The following is a 25,575-nucleotide window of genomic DNA, read 5'->3' on the forward strand; positions in this document are numbered from 1 at the left end:
TTTTGTAAAATAATAGTAAATCTTGGTCAGATGCCTGAAACAAGAATTTGTTAAACATTATTTTTAACAGCAGAGCAAACAGAAGGTGAATAATTTCTTGAATGATTTACATTTATTTGAGTAATGTTGTTATTTGCAACAGGTCATATTGCCTATAAGAAAATAAGAAAACAATTGTGGAATAGCAGTAGTTTTATCATATAGTTTAATTATATCTAACAGAACTTTAAGGAATACTCCACTGAAAATTATATATATTTTTTTTTGTGTTGTTTGTCCCGTGTAGTTTTCAGTGTTGGTTTTTATCTCATGTTTTTTCTTTCAGAATTAGGATAGCATTTTTGATATAATAGAGGTCTATGGTGACCAGTGCTGGATTACTACAAACAGCAACAGCGTAATATATCAATAAATCAATGAAAAGTTCTCACGTTACTCAAATTGCATTACAACTTATCAGTTGTATGCTAACAATGTCCCAAATACATCTATTTTTACTAAAATACTGTTAAATAAATCACCTCTGGAAAACATTCTTGTGAATGAAACTGGAATGAATTTAAAAAGAAACAAGCAATTGAATTTTATACCTGCCTCCCATTATTAAATATATTTGTAGTTGTACACAACAACTATAGTACCTTAGGATTATTTGGTGACGGTCTGTGAAACTGCACCAGTGAATTGATCTTCTGCTTATTCAAGCATCTCAAATATACACAAGTGTGAAGCATACTCTTTTCCTGACGTTTTCACTTGATTCTTTTTACTTTTAATCTTCAGTTTTACATGTCTCCCAGTTCATGCTTTTGTTATCGTGTGAAGCACAATATTAGCCAAAAATAACTTGTTACTAGGTTGAACTCCTGACCATTTGATGATGTGGGGGTCCTAAATTGAAATGCTTGTTGCATCTGAGTGCATTCTACTTGTGTTTACAAGATCATTTTCTGTAAGTAATTTATTTAACAATTTTTTTGGGGGGGACATGGTGCATATATGACTGGACGAGTATGTGACTTGAGCAATTTGAGATTTTTTCATAGACAGTTTTATATTGTTTACTGTAGTCAAGTGTTGGTTGTACTTAAATGCCCATTCTATCAATTTCTCTCCATTCTTCATGAAAAAATTAGTTTAAAAACATTAGTAGTTGCCACACTACATAGGATAAGTAAAAATAAATAAAATATAATTTTGGGTGGACTATTCCTTTAGCTGTTAGAACTCGAGGTACAACTTAAGTTGTATGTCATTAAGCCTATCAAGAGGCAACATGAAAGAGAACTCAAATCTCAGTTTGCAGCTGCTATAGATGTGTGGCGAGATTTGCTGCCCCATCACAGTTACCTACTACCCTGCTGCTCTCTAGTGGATAGCATTTTTGGGTAGCAACAGCTTGCAAAAAATAGTGCTTTAAATAGACAATCTGTAGTTGTGTTGTAAAAAAAGGTATACAGCTACTGATGTTTTGAAATAACTAGATTTGTTGTAAGATGAATATTTTGCTAATCACAGCAATCAGAATAGTAACAATCAATTTAATGATGTGGAACCTGTAGGCATTGCTACTGATATGGATAGCTGACCCAAAGGCATTTCTTCATCACAAGGTGTCTGACTTGTCACAACATTATATGCACATTCTGCTGCCCACTGACTGCAAACAGTCACCAACTACCAAATGTGGACAGCCCAAAGAAAAATGTTATATATGTGACACGTTCTTTTCAACCTGGACTCCCATTCAAATGTAGACATTTAGTCATTTTGCTGGTGAAAATAAAGTAATTAATTAATTTTGATAGAATTCATTATTTGTAATATTTGCATAGACCTATAAGTGTCCTGGTAATACTGTAAGTGGTCCAATTGTCAATATATTAAGATAAGCTAAGACCAAAATACTCAACAAACTATAATGACACAAGAAAGTAAGTCAAAAGTATTTTCACCCTAAAAACCCCAGAATATGTTTTTGTAAAGTCTGAATTCAAGTGGAACAATTCAGTCATTTTTCAAGCACAAGTTCGGGTTTGTTTTCATGTTTACACAGAGAGAAAGAGGTTGGCAGCATGTGCTGATACAGCTTGTTGCCACACCCACCTCATTGTACAATTAAATTCTTTCTTTTGACTTATGGATAAAACCTGTTCTAGAATCTGCTGGTGTGAGTGCTAATGGTCCTTGTCATAGGTGGTCCATGGTGTGTCGGGTGAGTTTTAAATAAATGACTGCATGTGGGGCTCAAATCGGGTGCAGTTGTACCCCATAGCTAATTGGGGTACTTGGCCGATCGTGTCACATACACGTATTGGGGGTAGGTGGATCAGTTGGGTGCTTCAGTTGTGCCTCAGTAGAGGCTTGTCATGCCTTACATAGGAGAGTTAGAAAGGAGCCTGCACAGAACAAAGAAAAGAGAGCTGAGGTTAATAAACTTGAAAGGAGGGTTTGTATATTTACTTATTTCTAGTTTGTGGCTGTTTGTTACATTTTGTTTGTGAATTTTGTTTCGTCAGCATCTTTTATTGGTGGAGGCATAGAGATGCTGTGCTTAGCATTGTTACCTTATAGCTCAGATAATATTATTGGCCAGAATAATCTGTCCAGAATAGCTGACAAACGTTTTCCCAGCCTTCATGGACACATAAAAGAGACTAGTTCATGCAGAGTTCGGTGAGGTTCCCCAGCATTTCCATTACATCATCAAACTCGTGTTGAAGCAAACTCCACAGGATTCACTTATCACTTGTTATTAATGCAATTTGTCTTTCTCAGTCAACTGTGTTATATATGTCCTAAACACATATTAGCTGTGTGGCAGTAGTATTCTGTGCTTCTTTCACCACTCTCTCTCTCTCTCTCTCTCTCTCTCTCTCTCTCTCTCTCTCTCTCTCTCTCTCTCATATACCTATAAATGCATATATGAGCATGGATGGGGATATCAGGGCTTTCCTCAGATGTCTAAGATTTTGTAACTAGAAATATTTATAAATAAATCATTGTTAGAAAAAATAACAAAGAATTAAAAAATAAAATCTGTCAATGTTATCGATTAAATATTCATACTTTCAACTTATACTTTGCAGGTGTTACTTTTGCTTTCATTTAACTGTGTCTTCTTGGACTGGTATCTAGCAAGATCAGACTTTTTTTATGTCGCTTTTCTTTAGTTAAGTGTTCAAATTTAATCAAATTGCAAGGGGATCTCCTATGTATAGTCATGCTTGGGAGTGCTGACATGCTGTATTTTCCAAACGATTTAAGTCTGGCCTCTGACTGAGCATTTTCAGGAAAGCAAACTTCCCCTTCAAGCCACTAATTGGTTTAATTTGGCTTTACAGGCTTTGAATACTTGTTTTTGGCAGAAATAGCTTTCATTTGCCACTATATGCAACAGGTCAGATTTGCATGCTAAATACAGAATGCCTTATGCATGGACTGAACTGTTAATGCCGAATTTTAGTGTTGCTGCATAATTGTCTAAGCCTCCGTCCTCTCCATTTTGTAGAGACTGAACAAAATCTATGATTTTTTTTAAAGCGTATTAGAGATTTATCCAGCTTGTTTATAATACCTGCTTGCCATATTCACTTATTTCCAGTTGTTAACGTGTCTTATAATCCTAAAACATTTTGCATACCCCGTTTCTTAATTCAGATTGCATTGCTGATGTGTGAGGTAGTGCTGCAGCCATTTTCCTTATGTATATTACTGCAAGAAGTGATTGTGGAATATAAAATATTAACAAAGGGCTAGATGATTCGTGAATAACCATGATGCGCTAATAAGGAAAATAGAATATTGTCTTGAATGTGAATGGAGAAGTCATTATTGCCCAAAGCGGTTATAATTCTTTAAGAAATTTTAATTGTTGAAAAAGTTTTAGATACTGTAATGTGGTTGAGGCTGAAGATAAGCGATCTAAGGAAGGAAGGGGTTTAATAAACAATTGGAATCTTAAACCAATGTAAGTTTGTGATTGCACATACTGGGGATTAAAAAAGGAACACTAGCTGTTAACTCCTTATCATCCTAGATGCATAAATGTTATCCAGAATTTGTCTGATTTGCTTTGAATGTTACCCTAACAAAAATATACCAATATTCTGGTTGTGATTACTACTGAGGCAAGATATGTGTTGCTTTATTAATCAGTATTCCTGCACCTCTGGCTTTATTACAGTAATTGGAGTAAAATAGTTGTGCAACCTATCTTTTTTGCAACCTATTTTAAAAATTAAATTACTCTCGTGTATGAAGGTTATAATTTTTCTGACTGGTAAAACTTTTTTTTCCCTCCATTTTGTGGTACAAATACTTGACCTTCTAACTAATGATTTTTAATGAATCACTAAAGTTATCCAGTCTTTTGTTACTACCATTCATACTTTTAAATAATCTAAATATTTGTTATGCTTTTTATCTGTTTACTTTGTTTCCACAGAAAGTCATATTTTGTCCTGCATATATTTAATCATTAGAAAGTGTCACATGCTGTACCTTGCAATCAAGCCCCCCCTACCATTTTCCCTTATATGACACATAATTTCTCTGTAGCAGTAAGCAAGGCTAGGTGATAGCCATTGCCAAAACACAGATAACAAAGTAAAAATGATCAACACGGAAGGTAAAAGTTTCCCTGACGTTGTAATAGCCTGTTTATGGAGTAACAAATGTGAGGCACTTAATAGGTTTTTAGTCCATAACCACTGCATAGTTAAGGACAGTAAACAATTCATGGTGTGTCAGTTTAAGACTACTGTTGAGCCATTGGTTTCTGTGGTTGAGGAAAAATCAGCTAGGAATATGTTGTATATTTCACACCAATAAATAAATGAATACTATGGTATAGCAGGTCCACAGCTCAGAAAAACTAGCCGTTTTAATAAGTAAATAATGAATACACTCGCGCTGGGGAGTAGAGCAGGTGTGAGTGATCTGCTGTGAGGATATCTCCTCTCCAGGTTGGTGCAAGGCATTTCAGTTCTAATATTAATTGTAGTTTTAGTTTTTATTTTATTTTATCAAATTTAATTTTATTTTGTTCTAGTTTTCAGTGGAGTCGACAATTTTTATTTTTATTCTATTTAAAATTTAACTTTTTATTTTATTTAGTTCTGGCCTTTTTTACATAATATTAGTACAATTTTAGTTTTTTTTTTATGTTGCAAGACCACAGATGCTGGCCTACATGTATTTCAATGCAAATTATGTTTCAGTCAACAAATTACACTCACAGTTCATAATGTCGCTAAACACAGCTTGACTATCAATGATCAAACAGATTAAGTGGCCTAATGAGTATAGTCAGCAAGATCAAATGTTTCAACCCAAGAAGCCAGTCTGTGCAAGCATGTTGCTGTTAAACTTTAAACAAGCATGCATTTCGGGAGATTTGTTCATGTTGCAACGATGTCCATTGCACAGATAGCCACACGGTAAAAATATTCGCTTGACAAGCACGTGTAATGCAGGTGCACAGACAAGGGTCATCAGCACAATAAGGGGCACCAGCAAGACTGTATGTTGATGATTTCTGCTGCCAGTACTGAAGCAGTGACTTGTGGCGAGTTTCATGGCTGGTGAGGCACTGACTTCTTCAGAGTGAGATTTACATTTATATGAACCCATATCTTATTCACTATTCAGTTGGCAGCATGCACATTGACTACTGGGTATGTTTCATATCTCATCAGCATTCTTTATACACACATAGGTAAGGCACATATTTGGCTAATAAAGAACGTAAATTTATAGCGGTGAGAGAGAGCAGAGAGAGCGCATTTGTTCTGCACCTTCCATACGTGTTCTTAAGTTGGCGTTGCAATTCCACAATTCATACTCATTCGATACAAATGAGCGTACAGAGTGGTGTACAAATAAACTGATTTCAATTTTGACCTTAATTGAAATATTTAGTTGTTTTTAAAAGCTTTTAATTGTGATGCTTTAACCCATTTTAATACAGACTGTTCAACAAAAGGATAACAAGAAAAACAAAAGAATATTTTATTTAAGGTCAAAATTTAGCTTTTAAATATTGGATTTTTTTTTTTTTTAGTCTAATCCCATTTTTTATAAAATTGAAAACCGTTTATGGTCTTACCTTTATTTGTAAATGAAGTCCATGCGCCTATCCTTCTCCATGAAAATCTCTGGCACTTTCTTGTAAAACACCTCCTTATTTTCCTTTAGTGTTAAAAATCTTAATCTTCCATTTTGGCAGTCAGTCAAAACAAAAAATAAAAATAAATGGACCACTGCAGTGCACTTGACTTTCTGATATCACTAACTTACTCACGCATCTGCATAGAAGAACAGCAGTAACAAGCACCCGTTGGGCTGACATCTGCCTCCTTCAGTGCGGCACGGTACTGTCTGCTTCACCTTGTGCCTTTTCACTGTAGTTTTATGTCCGATCAGCACCTCTCCTCGCCGCATGTCCCTGTATAAAGTGCAGTCATGGTGCCAGAAAAATGCTGGACTTCCACTAAATACTGATCCAGCCGGACCTGCACTGAAACTCCGAGGCTCTTTTCTTCTTCTCGCATGCTACATTTGCTTTTATTATCATCTGCACTGTAATTAAAGTATTTCCACACGTAACTTTCTCACTTTCTACCCACAAACATCTGTGCAAAACTCACCATCGTCAACCACAAGTGCGTACTGCTTCAACCCGATGAGCCAAATATGCTCAACAAACAGTCCTTTAGGGATGTTACTCCACGTGACTCTAGTAAGTACAAGTTACAAGAACACCGCATAGTGAACAGAGCAACGTAACTGAACACTCAGGGTGACCTCCAACAACCCCTCTGCATGACTGAACCAGATTGAACGGAAATGCTATTGCTGTTTTTTTCATTTTTACTCAATTTTCATTCTCGTTTTAGTTCATTCACATATCACTAATTTTTATTTGATTTTAGTTTTAGTTTCCCGGTTTGCCTTATTTTCAGTTCTCATTTTTGTAAAACGAAAAACAATATTTTTAGTTCTAGTTCTCGTTTTTGTTATGAAAATATCGCTGCGTTGCCTAGCTGGAATGTGCAGGTGGCCTGATTGTCTCAATGTCAGTCCAGAGCAGTAATCAGGCAATCTCACTTGCAACCGCTCCCCAGTATATAAAAGGGGAGTGCCAGAATAGGGAGGAAAAAAAATGAAAAGAGCACAGAGGTGGACCAGGCAAGAGTGAGCAGGTGTAATAGGAGGAAAGAGCGTGTGGCGAGTGCTCAGGATAGGGCTTAGGAGTCACTCCTGTTGAACATCCAAGTAGCAGGAAAGATCAATATGCTTAGCAGTTTGCATTCGCCTGGAGGAACCACTTGGTTGGTGGCGGCTATAGGATAAAACACACTTTTGCCAGGTGGAGCCTGGAAAGGCAGTGGTGGGCACAGAGCAGGGCTCGGTCGCTCCCCACTGACACCGTAGGATTGGCAGCGGGGACACAGGCCAGGAGAAAAAGGTTGTCTGAGCCTGCTAGGGAACTTCTCCTCAAGCTGCAAGGTCCAGAGAGGGCAAGCTGAAGAGAAGTCAGATTTTTAAAGGTGTTCCAAGGCTCATTAGACAAAAACACAGTTTACTGCCTATGTTTAAACCTTGTTTTTAATGGATTTTCTATACATTGAATTTTAACCTTCAGTTTGCTTTTATGGGTTATTTATTTACTGAAGAAGGAGCACTGCACATTTTGGAAACCTTGTTTTGTTAAATTATTTTTAATAAAAGCACTGAGCACCTTTACACCATTTTATGTGTGTTTTGTCCTCATCTGCCATGCTCATCCAGTTGTGTTATCAATGGTGTCGGGTTCAAGAGGCTTTCACACAAAAGTAGGAGCATGGTGCCAACCTGTACCGTGAAGTAAGCAAATTGTAACCTGCCTGGATTTTACATTCTGAAAATAAAGTCATGCCCTGTAGAGTAAAAATATATTTTGAGAAAAAAAATACTTTAGTTAAAAAAAATTAAATGCCATGGCCTTATACCCCTCACATTCGCCTCTCAAACACAACACTAGAGAAAAATACAGTCTGAGCATTCTTTTTACTGGATTATAAAAATTACATAACAGGCATCACATGCATTACAAGATGAAGGTGTCATGTCACCATTTTTTTTTATTTTTTATTTTTTTGCTTCTAATGAAAAACTAAGTAATTGTAAAGTATAATCATTTGTCAATTTTCTTAGTGTTTGTCATTCTGTCTGGAAAATTTAAATGAGGAATAATAGTTTGCATACCAGTACATGGTTTCACAAATACCTTCTTAAGTCACAGACCCCAAAATGTTTTTCCCTCTTTGTCAGGGCCCCACGCCATTATAAGCCTGATGCTATGAAGCAGAGAATGAACTTAGACCTTGGTTGCTGCTAACAGAAATCACACAGCATGAATTTGCACAGTAGTAGACCTATTAATCAAAACAAATCCCTAACTGTAGAAGACTGCTGACGCATATGTCATCAAATGTCACAGGATATTCTGGGTTGTGAATGCACTCATACAGGTCTATTTGTTTGCAATAATTGAGGAACATTTTTAATTTATTTAAAAACTATATAAAATAATTTAAAAACAATGTATAAAAATAGAACCATCAACCTCACTAGTACTGCTGCATTCCCCCAAGCACCGGCTCCAGATAATCTAAGGACCTGTGCCAATTTGAAAACCATTGTACCAGTACATTGTTCACTAAAGGCAATTAAATAGTCATTCCAAAATACAAAAATTAAAAGTAGAAGAGAATAGTGTTGAATTAAAAATGAAGCATTAATTATTAAGGCAAGGGCATTTCTGTTTTAATGCAGTGAAGTAAAGTTGAAATTCATTTGGAATATAAAAACTGAAATACAGTATGTGGTATCTTAATAATTGAGATAATAAGGCTTAGGGTGAATGGTTGAAGTATATTTTACTGAAAATTTGTGTGATGTTTTGCTGTCACCTTGTGGTGTAATTAGGTATTGTTTCAAAAAAGGTTTGGAAACCAGTCTCCTCAACATAAGAGTATACTAATCTTCATATTAATGTTTCTCTTTTTTTAATAATGTGTGCTTCATATGCATGATTTTTTATAAAATAATCAAGACATATGTCCTCACTGCAATATTAAAATGCTACATTCTCTAAATAATCTTTATAATCTAATTATTAAATTAATGTTAATAAACTACACAGATACTCTGTCTGTTCTTTGGAAATGTTCAATATAAGGAAGGAGAAGATTACAAATAAACCTATGCAATAAAAGTGCATAATACAAGGTCCAATTTGGAATCACCAAAAAGTCTAATGTGCATTTATTTGGAGATGGATGAAAAATCATGCTGGCACAGATAAAATATGCAAGTTCCACATGGACAATAACCCAACAATCACTGTTCCACCATGCTGGACCCAAAAATATACCATATCTTACTGATGGACACTTTTCAGTAACTTTCAATTCCTCTTTTTCATCTACTGCTCTAGTTAAAGGTTGTGTTCCGCAGGGATCCATTCTGGGTGCTTTTTTATTTTCTGTATATCTCCATCCTATAGGTGCAATTTTTAGGAAATTTCATGTTTCTTTTCATTGTTGTGCTGATAACACGAAGTTCTATATTCCTGTGTGTAACTCTTCAATGAATCGGCTGTACAATTGTCTTCTAGAACTAAGATCCTGGATGGCTGACAATTTTCTTGATCTTAATCATAATAAAATGGAAGTACTGATGCCTGGTTCTCCTGTCAAAGCTCAGATTTCAAAATTCTGTTGTCAAGAGTTGCTTTTTACAGCTTCCCAAGGTTAAGTTTTTGTTTTTTTTTATCTCCTATGGATCTTGAGAAAGTTACTCAAGCTTTTATCTTTTTTTGGCTGTGATTACTCTAACTCATTGTATTTATTGGATCAGCAACTCCCTGATATGCAGGTTGCAGTTCGTCCAGAATGTTGCTAGCCATTTTTGTTCAGGGCAAATAAGTTTGATTCTGTATCTCCAATTTTAGCCTCTTTACACTGATTGTATATTAGTTTCAGAATTGTTTTTAAAATTTTGCTGCTGGTTTTTAAATCAATACATGGGTATGTTCCAATATTTTTATCTGAATTGTGTGTTATACACCAGACATCCGGAGAGTTTACATCTACCGGTCAGTTGTCTCTTGTTGTCACTCATATTAAGTGCAAAACTAAGGGAAATAGGGTCTTTGCAGCTGCTGCACCTCGTCTGTGGAATTCTTTACCTAAATGCATTAAGATGTCACCCTGAGCTGAACTGTTTAAACTAGACTGAAGATGGATTTCTATTTTCTAGCTTTTTGTGACCTTCAGTGGTATGGATGGTTCCTTCCTCATAGTCATTTGTTTGTTTTCAATTTACTGCTGGTTTTATTGTATGTTATCCCATTTATTTTATGTTTATTATATATATTATTGTACAGCAGTTTGCTACAGCATGTTGTTTTAAATGTGCTCTATAAGTAAATTGACATTGACAATATGCACATAAATGTAGATACTTAGATAGATATAGGCACAACAGCTTTAAGAACAGCTTCAAACTTAACATTGCTTAAAAAAAGCAAGTCTCAGTTTATTCTTTAAAGAGGAGACTTTGTGATGCAGGTTTGACAGGGTAAGTGGCAGTAAGAAAGCCATTCCTTAAAGGACAAAATAGGGACATGAATTACCGGCTATGGACTACTGCATACTGGACAATGTCTCCTCTTTACAGTAGAGACTGAGACTTCCTTATTTCGACCACTGTTAAGCTGTGTTCCAAGCTGTTGTGCTTTGAGGTGCCTATCATGCAAATTGATGACCCTCAGAAACCTGTCTTCTGATTTGGTTGTGAATTTAATTTTGCCTGATCTCTTCCTATCAGAGTTTCTTCCGGTTTCCAGTTGTCTGTGGATTGGGTAGGACACTGTACTCTCTGACATTTTGATTTTTTGGCAGTTTTTCATAATGAAAGGTCTATACTTCTATGTGTAATAATGCTCTTGCATCATTTCATTAGTTAATTGTGATTTTCTTGCCATTGTCAGTGAAATAGTGTCTAAGCAGTACTTTAGAGGGCGTAGTGACGCAATCTGTTCCAACTGTACTTTAAGACAAAGGGTTTTTAAGTAATAATCAGAAGTAGGGACACCCGTGCAAATTGTTTGCTTCATTTTTCAAGCCTTAATTTACTTTAATTGGTGTTGAACATCTGAAGGTTGTAACCTATTAGTTGTTCCCTGAAGAGGGTCCATTTGTTATATTATAATATTTCTTTTTTTTCAGTTTTTGGTAACCTAAACTTTAAATTTCAACCTCTGTCAGTTTACCACTTACCTTTTCACCATTTTACATAATTTATTGCATTTCAACTGATTAAATTTAAAGAAAAACTGAGAATTTCTAAAATTTTTACTGGTGGTATATACATATACAGAGTTACTATTGGACAACAGTGACCCTATATATCAGTTTCCATGTGTAAAATGTGTGCATGCATTTTTGCATATGTGTGCATGTATATGTAGTTATATATATTTGCAAATTCTAAAGATTACAGAAATTATAGCTAGTGCGATCTTCACTGAGGCATACAAGCCACAACTAGTAACTCCATGACTGAGCCTGGGGTTGGGAGGATGAGTTATGGTGACTGTTGGGACAGTGGTAATCCAGAAATAATTCAAAGTGGTATGGCAGGTGTGGTAAAAGAATGGTTACTGAATTTTAAAGGGTAGTACAGAAGACACCATTTTCAGTTAGCAGTGTGAGTAGTAAGCTATTTGTTTATTCATTCTAAGATTGCTTGTTGTTTTTCACCTCCTCCTGTTTAGTTTAGTTTACAATGAATTACCTTTGTTTCTCATTCGTCTTGGCTTTCTTGGCTTCCTTGGTGTTATTCAGGTTTGAGAAACTTCTTGCAAGTGCCTTGTACAATCTGTCTTTCTGCCTATCTATGAACACCTTTACAAAAATGTTTGTTGGTCTAACACATGGACAAAGGTTTGATGCATGCTTGCCATATTTTAGTCCCCATAAGTGTTCTTAACACTAGAATTACCAGAGCCTACGAAAAAACTCGTAGATTTGGCCCACCTTAAATCCATTCACACCACTCCGTCAGCGTCTTTTGTCCTGTAAATGTGCCGATAAAGACAAGCAGCAAGCAGCCTGGTATCCCATTCCCCCCCACCTCCACAGAGCGTTCACAGTGTTCTGTCATGATGTGATGAGCTCATTCATTCCTGTCAACCTCAGACTTTTGTTAATGTACACAAAAACGATTCTCTGTAGCTCAGCAGAGTGCAAAAATGTTTTAGCTATATTATTCCCAGCATTTCATCCTTCTGAATCAGTCTGCTGAGATGCACTTTATTTACGAATAAATTACATTGAATATCAGCCAAATATCCAAAACATTTCAATTAGATCTCTGTACTGGTGTTCATTAAACTGCAATGACTTCTACTTGCACAATGGAAGTTGGCACATACTCTGTCAATCAGATTTACAGAGCTCAACTCACAAAATATTGTATTGTATTTGTTTAATAAAGTACACAAAGCAGCCATTTAAAGCAAAAAAATCTAATAAAATGCTCTACAACATAATATATGTGTGCCATCTTACAAGCGTAATGTCCATAGTAGTAAATTGATACTACAGCCTATGTCAGTGTAACAGTAAATAAATTAAACTTATATGTTTTGTGGTTTGTCTTCATCTGAAGTGATAGTAAAACAGTGGTTTGAGAAAATTAATGAGTTAATGAATGAATAATCTTAATACTCTTGATATTTAAGGAAATAAATGTCAAAACTGGTCATAATACTTTTTATTGTATTTATAATAAAGTATTCATAGTAATTTACATTTTATGATGAAACAGTTGCCATTTTTAATATTTCCTAGATAATGAACCAATGAAAGGTTCATTTTTTAAGTACACTATCAGAAGACACAAGAAAAAAGTGCCATCATTGTGAAGAAATCTTGGAGACCATTTCAGGAGAATTAGAGTGGTGTGGTGTTTCTCTTAGAGTATAAACAAATTAACACAAACCTGAAATTGTGGTTTTAATATTCTTTGAGCGCCACCCTGTAATATTTTTCAAGGAGCTCTGGTGCAAACATTCAATTTTAAACACTGTAATTTTTGTGTACAAAAATATTTTTTGCCTAAAGAAATCATACTTGTTTTGTTCAACTAAATCACAGCACATACATACAGTAACATTTTCTATCATCGATTTGAAAATTGCAGCTGCTTCTTTATCTTGCATCTCACACGGAATTTATGGAAATGCCATACTACTGTGTCATAATCACATTCGCAGCACTTTGAAAAGTGTAATTATATACGTGATATTCTCAATTGACTAACTTTGGTATCAAATATGGGTTACAGGCCAAAGTTTAATTATAAACACTTTTAGTAAATGTTTATCATTTAATTAGTTGTTATACATTCCATGCTGTTGTGAAACTATCATGGGATAATTAAGGCTTGGAGAGCTCCTTGGAAATGGAGAAGTTGATACATTGCAGGAATTCAAACAGCAGTATATTACAAGGACTAAAATATGCATTTCTTTATTTAGACAGTGTGGCAGGTGATTTGTCACTTTACAAATATAGAAACATTATTTTAGAAAATGGATGGATGGATATTAATAAAATTATACAGTTACAGTACTGAATCAGTATGTTAAAAATAATTATAGTGTAGATGCTGGCAGTAATATAACCAAATCCAGATTCATCCTCATTATAGCCCTTCTCCTCATCTCAATGCCCCTGCACTATCTTCCATTCCACATTACTAAACCACCTAAGCTATAGAAGTAGCTTATCAACTGTAATCGCTTGCCTTTATTTTGTATTTGTTTCAATTTATTTTTAAAAGAACAGTAACATTTTCCTATGTTTTAATAGTGAAAAATACTTTTTCAAATGGGAGCTTTGAAAAAATTGTGGCATGAAATGAAACTGCCCACCTCCAAACCATAATGTTGATCTCTGGGATTTGAGTTCTTCCAACAGTTCATTACTAGAACAGTGAAATCACCAATGCACCCCTTTTTAGCATTTCATATGAAAATAGCAGCATCATTTCACATCACAATTTTTTCAGAGTTTCAAATCAAAGTACACTTTCATTAGTAAAGGACAGAAAATCGTGACTTTTCCCCTTAACACTAGAATTACCAGAGCCTACGAAAAAACTCGTAATTCCGTCCCACCTTAAACTGCTTCTTAAATCCCTTCACACCTCTCCGCCAGCGTCCTTTGTCTTCTAAATGTGCTGATAAAGAGAAGCTCGGAGCAGCTGGCTATTCCATCCCCCCACCAATTTAGAACGTGCACGAACTTCTCCCAGCTCATGCCTTGATTGAGTATCTGGGAGTGAAGTGGAGTTTTAGAGTGGAAATAATAGATCGTTGTTTGGAACATAAGCATTTCGTGTCTGTTCCGTTTCTACAGTAATCTGTGTCAACACATTGTTAAAACAGAAACGTTTTTTATATTCTAGTAGTAGATGACAAAATGTAGGCATAAACTATATAATGTATGAAGCCTGAAGTCCAAATAGCAAAGAAACATTTTCACAAGAATAACACAATTGCTTTTATTCAAAATATAACTGCAGAAACAAAAGCCGCCTTAACATGCGACATTGACAGCGTTTATTGTAACTGCCTCCGTGGTTCAAGAGACTCAGCCCCCGCTTGGGAATCAAGAGGTCACGAGTTCGATCCTGCGCCCCTCCGTTTTGAGAAGTAAACTGCTCTTAGTCTTACTGTTTTAGAATAAAAGCATACATTTGATTTCAGTCTGTAACAGCCGGTGCAATTTATGAGCCTTGTAAAGGTTAGCTTTTTTTATTTTAATTCACTTTTCATTCTCTCAGTCGCGTTCAGAATCAATCCATACAACCCCATCTGACAAGCGCTATAGCTCTGCAGTGATGCACACTAACGCCCCCGGTTCTGACACACAACCGCTGGCGAAGCTGCCTTCTTCGTATCTCACCGTCACTTGCTTTTCTTTTTATTCAGTTTTATTGAGTGTTCCTGCCAGTCCCGCATGTTGCTGTATGCTGTTTCTTTTGTACTCCAGGACATGCAGAGGAAAGAATGGTAAAGACCAGTAACCGGCGCTATATGCAATCATCAGACACTCCCCATCTGCCCGTGTCGTTCAAACACAGGAACATATATTGGTGTAAAAGTATAACAAAAGTGCACTTTTATTCAAGTGCACTTTTTCCATCGCTTTTCCTGTAAGAAGCAGTGTACACACTTCTCTCTATGCTGTGGTTTCTATTACACACCTGAAAGAAAGAGACAATACATGTGAAAATATAATCGCACTAATGCAATATTATTTGAAAGCGAACAGCGTCAGATCGGGTGTGAATTTATGCAGGAACTGGAAATTCTCTGATGCGGGACCTTCCCCCAGGGAAGAAAGTACAGTGTCAGGTGCTCATTCAGTGTAATAGAAACCATAGCACAGAGAGGTGTGTACACGGCAACAAGTACACATGTCGTAAATGTAGGAAGGACGGTCCTTGGGTGTGTGGGAACTGTTAATATTTGAATGTGATGATTTTATATAGCACGGAATGAAAATCTGCACTTCTTAGCATTGCACCATGCAAGCTGTCGTATCAATCGCCTACTGTAACTTGCTTTCTTTTTCTTGGTTATACAGGTAGTTTTGAATAAAAGTGCACTTGTTTTGTTTGCGAAATGAAGTGTCTGCGTGCACTTTTCGTGGCATTACACGTGTATTTTTGAGCATGCCCGTTTGAGCAGTATAAAAGTATTGAAAAGTATAACAAAACAACGGGCAGATGGGGAGTGTCTGATGATTGCATATAGCGCCGAACTTACTGCTCTTTACTATTCTCTCCTCTGCGTGCCCTGGAGTACAAAAGAAACAGAATACAGACGCGCTATAGCTCTGCGTTGTACCACGATGCATACTAACGCCCCCCCACCGGTTCTGACACACAGGCGCTGGCGAAGCTGCCTTCTTCGTATCTCACCGTCACTTGATTTTCTTTTTATTCAGTTTTATTGAGTGTTCCTGCCAGTCCCGCATGTTGCTGTATGCTGGATATGTTCATATGTATTGTCTCTTTCTTTCAGGTGTGTAATAGAAACCACAGCATAGAGAGAAGTGTGTACACTGCTTCTTACAGGAAAAGGCGATGGAAAAAGTGCACTTGAATAAAAGTGCACTTTTGTTATACTTTTACACCAATATATGTTCCTGTGTTTGAGCGACACGGGCAGATGGGGAGTGTCTGATGATTGCATATAGCGCCGAAGTTACTGGTCTTTACCATTCTTTCCTCTGCATGTCCTGGAGTACAAAAGAAACAGCATACAGCAACATGCGGGACTGGCAGGAACACTCAATAAAACTGAATAAAAAGAAAAGCAAGTGACGGTGAGATACGAAGAAGGCAGCTTCGCCAGCGTGTGTGTCAGAACCGGGCGTAGTGTGCATCACTACAGAGCTATAGCGTTTGTCAGATGGGGTTGTATGGATTGATTCTGAATGCGACTGAGAGAATGAAAAGTGAATTAAAATAAAAAAAGCTAACCTTTACAAGGCTCATAAATTGCACCGGCTGTTACAGACTGAAATCAAATGTATGCTTTTATTCTAAAACAGTAATAATAAGAGCAGTTTACTTCTCAAAACGGAGGGGCGCAGGATCAAACTCGTGACCTCTTGATTCCCAAGCGGGGGCTGAGTCTCTTGAACCACGGAGGCGGTTACAATAAACCGCTGTCAATGTCGCATGTTAAGGCGGCTTTTTGTTTCTGCAGTTATATTTTTGAATAAAAGCGCAATTGTGTTATTCTTGTGAAAATGTTTCTTTGCTATTTGGACTTCAGGCTTCATACATTATATAGTTTATGCCTACATTTTGTCATCTACTACTAGAATATAAAAAACGTTTCTGTTTTAACAATGTGTTGACACAGATTACTGTAGAAACGGAACAGACATGAAATGCGTGTGTTCCAAACAATGATCTATTATTTCCACTCTAAAACTCCACTTCACTCCCAGATACTCAATCAAGGCCTGAGCTGAGAGAAGTTTGGCACGTTCTAAATTGGTGGGGGGGATGGAATAGCCGGCTGCTCCAAGCTTCTCTTTATCAGCACATTTAGAAGACAAAGAATGCTGGCGGAGAGGTGTGAAGGGATTTAAGAAGCAGTTTAAGGTGGGACGGAATTACGAGTTTTTTCGTAGGCTCTGGTAATTCTAGTGTTAAAGCACACTTCCAAGGAGGCTGCATGCTTTGCAATAAATATAAATATAATATAGCAAAAGAAATGCAACCTAAATGCAAAATGTGATGTTGCAATATAAACCAAGGATCATCATGCCATGTAAACTATATATATATATATATATATATATATATATATATATGTGTATATATATATATATATATGTGTGTGTACATATGTGTATACTGTACCAATAATGTATATACTGTATCTATATTATATATGCGTTGTGCTTTTAAGCTGAAATTGTAACCACCCCAAGGGCGAAATGGTGGCTCAGTGGCAAAGGTTCTGTGCTGGTATCCCGAAGGTTGCCGGTTCGAATCCTCGTCACTGCCAAAAGAGATCCTACTCTGCTGGACCCTTGAGCAAGGCCCTTAACCTTCAATTGCTCCGCTGAACAATGGCTGACCCTGCGCTCTGACCCCAAGGCATATGCGAAAACTAACAAATTCCTAATATGAGAAATTGTATAAGGCGAAATAAAGAACAAAAAAATTTCCTAAGTAGGCCATATTCTATAGGCAAACAGTGGCTATTTCATTCAGATAATAAGCCAACTGAAAATAAATCAGTCCTGTGGAAGAAAAAGGGCCACTACTTTTGCTGAGAAATAGGAAAAAATACATGAAACAGTGGTGGCAAGCCATAAAGAATTACTACAATTAAAACAGTATAACATAATATGAAACAACCTCAGAAGCAGCTCTGACAAGAATATACTTTATTAAAATAATGAGTTCTCAGTCTTGATTTAAGTAATGATAACGATGGTTCTTTTCTAATATTACTATAATATTGTCCAGAGTTCAGGTGCCTGTTACATAAGGGCTCTCTCTCTGTATTAGTTTTATTTATCTTTGGAATATTAATAAATTGCATCATGAGAATGCTATGTATGAACTGTAGTATAAGCATTAATACATTTTATAACCTGGGGATAAGCATTAACAAGTTCATTTGTGAGAAGAAACCTTTAGAAATTGTAAGGTTGGCTTTAATCTTAATTTAGGTGAATTAAAAACTGCTTCTCTCTGCGGAAGGCAGCATCTAAGTCCGTCCTCCTGATGACCCAACTGCACCTCTCAAACAGATCTTTTCAGTGATGTATAGTTGTTTATGATTGACATGTCACAGCTGTGCATAAAAGACAGGAAGTATATTTCTTATACAACAGCTAATCTGTATGCATTGTTATGCACAACATTCTCTCTTTTGAGCGCTTCAAGATTGTTTAGTTAATGTGCAACAAAACTAGATGTTTGTACTAATGAAATGTCTTCTTCTTGAAAATAAAGAAAAAAGAAAAAAATATATATATATATATATAATTGCAACTCAAAACTTGACATTTTAAACATAATAATGAAAATATGCAGTACATTCACAGATAGCTTTTTACTGTACAACAGAAGGGTGAATAAGACTGGTGAAGTATCTAGTAGGATACTAGCCATTCCTCAAACTCACGTGCTTTGTGGCTCATTGTTTTCTCTGCTGTGCATAGCCATGAACCCCATTTGTGATGTTAGCGTGGAAGTAAAAAAAGATACAAAAAAAAAAAACTTGAAAAAGTTAAGAGTATGACATCTGAACTTGGTACAATGATAGCTAACAGATTGGAGCACACAAGAAAATTAATTCCAGGGTTGTATGTCATAAAATGTCTTGGTTTTGTACAGTTTTTTAAAAGAAATTCCTAAAGCAGTGTTTTTTTTGTGTTTTGTTTAGCTGATGTTGGTTTAGTTGAATATTGGTATAGTCATATACATACTTTCTTTTAAAATTTAGAGTGTTATACTCACTTCTATTTAGCCATCTTTATTATGTAAGCAGAATAATAACAATTTAATTTTGTTTGTATAATTTAGCCACAGTATTGCCAAACAAGTACAAAGGGGTGAAGTGAAGGATAATTTTTAAATTATGGTGGTCAATAAATCAAGTTTTAAACAGCAAAGGGTCTTATCTCCAAAGTCATGCCTTCCGAATTTCAAATGTAATAGAATTGTAAATAATTTTGCATAGCTTCTTGGTGCTGTGTTTCCCATGGAAAGGCTAGATGCTCTCTATTCATGGGTGTAGTGTTCATTTTAACAACTGTGAGTATATATACCAAATTGAAAGTGCTAGAATCGAATGTCAAGAAGTAAAACATGTCTGTAGCTGTTAGCAAAACATATCTTTTCAACAAAATAATTAGAAAATTCATATGTACAACATGTGAAAATAACATTAGAAAATTGAATGTCTTATGTCCATCTACTCCGCTTTATTAATCTTTAAAACTATTGTTTATAGTGCTTAGATGGGAGCTGCGAGGTCAAGAAACTACCCTACTGTACTGAGTGTAATATGTTTCATCCTTCTAGGTTCAACACATTTTGTTTAATTTTATTGAATGGAATAATGTCTCCAGAACACAATGAATTATGAGGACTGGAAAATAGTCACCATGAATAACATATATGACAGCCTTGCATGAAAAAAGTAGGCTTATTGCTAGATGCAATTAGGTTTTCAAGCAGCCATAGCAGTTGGTCTACAGCCAAAGCCTTAGGAAGCGTTATTTTACATTTTCTGTAAATGCACCACTAATTGCCAGTTGCCCAGATCCTCATTATATCTCTGCATGATATAAAGCTACCAATTTCTGCCTCTCATTCTTTTTTTCCCCTTGTCTTCAATTGGCAGAAGGTCCTCATTGGTATATTTTGGCTCATACAGATAGTGTTTAAATAACAAACCACTTTGCCGTCTTTATGGCTATGAATGATATGAAATAAGAGTTTGCTTGTCTAAATCCTTAGCAAAATGTAATTCTGACCAGAACAAAGAACTGACTGTTTAAAATGTTATTAAAGTGTGGTTCCAACAGCACAAATCATAAAACAACCAACAAGCAATCATAACCCTTTGGGTGAAAGATTGCCATATATACACATAAGAGAATGAAGTGAAGTAGGCAGTAGGGCTTCTTCAAAAATGATACACTCTCAAAAAATAAATAATATTTTTTGTGAAAAAAAATACCATTCTCAACTCCAGAACCTTGGGTTATGAGGGTTTATGTTATGTCATATTGTAATTAGGGATGAATGAACTCCACTTAATTTGCTTCACCTTAAGTTCAGCAAAATCATAGAAATGTTCAAGAACTTCACCCAAACTCAGCAAAATGCATTTAAATCAACGGGGAAGAGAAACTAAACTAGTTTTGAGTGGATTATAATGGTGTAATGGTCTTTTAAGCATCATTGGTAGCCAGGGAAATGTCTTCCATCTATGCTGGTTGAATTATTGTGGCCAGAAATGTGACCTCAGCTGTGAGGCAGCAATGCTAAACACTACACCACAGTGCCTTCCTGAGATTAAATTAATAGAATTGAATATCAGAACATTAAAATTTATTGCTGACAGTGGTAGACAGGAGCTTGAATTCATTAAAGCTTGTCCGCCCACAGATTTAATAGCAGGTACTCACCTGGATGTGTTCAGTAAGTTGTAAGGCTTATGTTACACATTTCATCTAGTGCCCTACTGACTTCTGTTGTTAGTATTTGGGGAAGATGATTTTTTTTTTTTTAGTTTACAAATAAGGCTTCACATTACAATGCAGGTTTCTGGGGCAAATGAGTACAGTGGAACCTCAGTTTGCGAGTAACTTAGTTTACAAGTGTTTTGCAAGACAAGCTAAATTTTTTAGTAAATTTTGACTTGATAAACGAGCGATGTCTTGCAATACAAGTAGTATGGATACACTTTGTCAGCTCAGCATCATGTGATCACAACTGAGCTGATGGTTCTTCTCTATCTCGTGTGTTTCTCTCTCCTTATCTCTCTCACTCGTGCATGCGTCTCTCTCTCCTTATCCCTCTCGCTCACGCACGTCTCTCTCACTCTCACCTTATCTCGCTCGCTCGCGCGCGCGTCTCTCTCTTCTCTTGAGGGCAATCGTCTCCTATTCTCCGTCTGCATGTCCGCGATTATTTTTAGATACGCTTATACGGCGAACTGCTACAGCGCTGGGAGACTGCGATTGCTTTGGGACACTCTTCCGCGTGTTGTCCCGTTGGGTAGAATCCCACAAGAGTTTAGAAACTCACTCACACCAGCCATGATTCTTTTTAAAGGTAAAGTGCAGGTTGATTTGTTTTATGTATTTTTACTTTATATTTTGTATTAATCATTTTTATATGAATAGTTTTGGGTTGTAGAACGAAGCATCTGAGTTTCCATTATTTCTTATGGGGAAATTCACTGTGATAAATGAGTGCTTTGGACTGCAAGAACGTTTTCAGAACGAATTATGCTCGCAAACCGAGGTTCCACTGTATATGCCAAAGTTATGATATAATAAACTTCAAAAATACCAGACTTTTAACAAAATTAATATTTTAACTTAGAAAATGTAATGTTTTGAGTAATATTTTTAATTTTGGTTTGATCCATTAGTTAACGGATAACATAGAAAACAGTATTTGTATTTTTTTGTATTTTGCATTTTATATTTCTTTTTGTAATTGTACAACTGATTAATTTGTCTAGCTCTGAAGCTCACTTTGTGTATACGCCTCAATCTTTCACTCAGTGGTGAATAAAATAAAATATAAAGCACAAGTCAAAACATCTGACTGACACTTTTTTTTTTTTTTTGTAGTTGGATAGATTTAAGGAGCCCCCTGCATTTGGACCAATGTGTGATCTTTTGTGGTCAGATCCTTTGGAAGATTTTGGGAATGAAAAGACTCAGGAACACTTTACACACAACACAGTAAGAGGCTGCTCATATTTCTACAGGTATGTTAAACTTCAATTTTGTCATTCATTCATTTATTTTATTTGTTTGTTTGTTTATTAGCTTTTTTGAGCTTATAGATTACACTCCAATAAGAAAACCTCAAGAATACAGTCAGTAAAACATTTCAAAATGAATGTTTAAAATGATTTTACATTAAATCATATTCAACATTCCCCCTTCCCATTTTAGAAAGGCATGTCAAAAAAACAATTACGAGGTAGCTCCTCATGTATATTAAAATATAAAGTGAAAAAAATATATATACTTGTAACCTCTCAGAATCGTGGCGGTTACTTCTTCCGTATTTGAGTCAGTTTTTCTTTTTTTTTACCAGGGCATCATTTATTTACAAATTTGACTTTTTTATTGATAATAACTTTCTCCACTATTTTTAAGTCTTGAAAAGATAATGTTGTTATTGTCTCTGACCATGCTTCTTTTAGTCTGGAACTCAAATCATTATGCTCCACAAATGCAACTCCCCATTGTTGACTAAACCCATTAATACTAGGGAACAAAAGTTCTAGTAAACTAATTTCTGCACAAATTGATAGAGACCGACATATCAACATATATAAATACGCATGGGGACCACTTTGAGAAATACAAACAGACAAATTCATACATCATCAGTAAAAATATATTGCACGCTAGAAACTTCTATCTTCGATTAACACTAGAATCCTTGAGGCCTATGAAAGTATTCATAATTCTGGGCCTTAAATTTTCTCACACCTCTTCATCAGCATCTTTGTTTTGCAAATGTGTCAAACAGCATAAGCAGCAGACACCCTGCTCACTCATCACCCACAGAGACAGCTGAAGTCAAATCAGATGAAAAATTCTCACAGCTGAAGTCTCTGGAATTCTATAGGGTAAATAATAAATTGTTATTTGGAATACATACATTATATGTGTGTTCCATGCCTACAACGTTCTGTGTAAATGTAGGACTACAAAAAATGCGAGGCGAGAAATGTTGAACACATAATTAAAACAGAAACTTTTTCATGTTTCATAGTAATAATTGACAAAATGTTGACGTGAAGTGTATAATGTAGTTATAGTTATACTGAAGTCCAAATATCAAATAAACACTTTCACAAAAGGTATAACAAAACAAGTGGCGCTTTTTTGAAGAATATAATGTGTAAACAGTCAAGCTCAGCTCTCAGTTGATACGAAGTAGACATGTCCAGTTGCCTGGTGCAGAGGTAAAAACTGCTGTCTCATAAGCAATTATAAGCTGCTATTATTGTTACTGTTATATAATAAAAACTTCCATTTGGTTTGAGTCTGTAACAGCCAGTGTAAATTTATGGTCGTGTGTTGCAGTCTTATTAATATTGCTCACAAACTAGAGGTTACTACTGTAGATGAGATCAAGGAAGTAGATTTTTCCAGTGAATCAAAATCTTTGCCCAAAATCATTTCTCATTGCCAATACTGTAATGATACTTTGGTCAATGTCAAGAACTTCTACCCTAATTTGTGGATGAGATAATTGAACTCCTCTATTTGGTACAGCTGCTTTCAGTTAACCTTCAGTTAGGAAGCTACTATTTTCCAGGAAAGGACCATAGCCTCAGATTTTGAGACATTTCATTCCAAATGCATCAGAGTCAGCTGCAAACTTTTCTAATGAAGACTGGAAAGCTGACAACGCCAAGAATACAAAATCACCCACAATCATTTAGAATGTTATTCAGACAGGATACTCTTCCTATCTTGGCCCCACCCTGATATCCAGTCTATGGAATTACAAACAAGGAAGGAGTCAAGACATACATACTTTTGACATCTTTTGCTCTCATTAATTGGGCACTGTACTAAGAATGGTAACACAACTCTTGCTCTGAAAATAATAATAACGTAAATTGTACTTAAAAGCACCTTTCATAATACCCAAGGACACTGTATATGAATATGAAATATTAAAACATCTCCTTATCCATAAACATAACATACAAATATATAGTAGGTAGAAAAACACATGTGGAGTCCTAAAACCTTACAACACCAATCACAAGACACAGAATTTATTTATTTGTTTATTTATTTATTTATTTATTTTGGTCCACAAAGCACATGCAGGTTGGTTTGACAAACTTTCATGGGCCATCAGGTAGATTCTTTTTATTGCTGCTATCATTTGTGCTGCGTCTTACATAAAATGAGATATCCAAAATTTAGGATTTGAATCTATCGAACTATTTTCTATATCCACACATTCCTAAATATTTTTTCTTATTGATTTAGTATTAATGACTGATAGTTTAAAATGTGCAGTACTTTTAAAAAAATGTTCTAAAATATATTCATGAGGTTCATTTACATAGTCTCCCTCAAATTTGCTGATTCTCCTACACATAAAATATGTGCTGTAATTGCTTTGTTTTCAATGTGTTTTGAAAATACTGCTGACCTGCTCTACAGAACTAATTCATAAAGTGTTAGATCTTTTCATTCATTCAGTTTCTTGTCTTCTTTCCTTTCAGCTACCCTGCAGTTTGTGATTTCTTACAGCATAATAACTTATTATCAGTAATACGGGCACATGAAGCACAGGATGCTGGGTAAGGTTCTTATGTTCCAGTTTCTTTAATTGAAAGCTTACTCCCTCTACTAGAATAGTTGCACATAAATGTGTTAATATTGTGACACTTCATGTCGTGTGTCAGTGGCAAAATGGCTGCTTAAAATAAGAGAACAGGTGCAACTTAGAACGATAGTGTAGGTGTTCAAGTAAAACAAAGACATGTGACCAAGGAACGCTAATGGAAGGGAGAGGCTAATTAAGTATGAACATGCTGTGGACAGTAGGGAGCAAGGTTATTATAATTTCGCCTTTTATATTAGTTTTTATTTCTATATTTTTACTGACCTTACTTGGAAATTCAGTTCAGTTTTAATTTTCCTTCATCGTGTATTTTTAGTTTAAATTTTGTTTTTATTTCACAAAGACATTTCTATTTTATTTTTTATCTTTTAGTTTTAGTAATTATGGCATGAAACTACTATGAAGTTTAGTTTTGTGTCATAATCAGACAGAACTGTACATTTAATGGATTTGGATATAATATGAGTTTAATGTTAGTGGAAGCGTCCTACATGACATGACTTACTATCTGTTGTTTTTTTTTTTTTTTGTCAGATAAAAACAAGCATAATAAAAAGCAGATACTCAGTATGAAAAATTGTATACAATTTTATAACTTTTATAATATTTTCCATGTCATTTGTGTTGAACAAACGTGCACTGACTGCTGGCACTTTTTATCTTTTCCTTTTATTCCCCACAATGGGCCAATTTTGTAATGAAATTTAGGTGACTTTTACTTTTGGAGGGTGATTTTACTCTTAATTGTCTATAAAGGGGGATCCCCCCCACCCAAGAGGAACGTCATGCTGAAGTGTGTCCCGAAGTGTGATTGCCACGTCTGTGTAAGATCATTTGTCC

The 25,575-nt window shown here is 35.6% G+C and overlaps 1 protein-coding gene across 1 annotated transcript in view; it reads left to right on the forward strand.

The window, feature by feature from the left end:
- Positions 1–25,575, forward strand: part of LOC120532800 (serine/threonine-protein phosphatase 2B catalytic subunit alpha isoform-like) — a 396,980-nt gene that overhangs the window by 307,531 nt on the left and 63,874 nt on the right. The window contains 2 exon segments of the mRNA XM_039759182.1: positions 21,975–22,114; positions 24,614–24,691. Of these exon segments, the coding sequence (XP_039615116.1) occupies positions 21,975–22,114; positions 24,614–24,691 (218 nt within the window).

Source organism: Polypterus senegalus, chromosome 7 (assembly GCF_016835505.1).
Source record: "Polypterus senegalus isolate Bchr_013 chromosome 7, ASM1683550v1, whole genome shotgun sequence".
Classification (NCBI taxonomy): Eukaryota; Metazoa; Chordata; class Cladistia; order Polypteriformes; family Polypteridae; genus Polypterus; species Polypterus senegalus.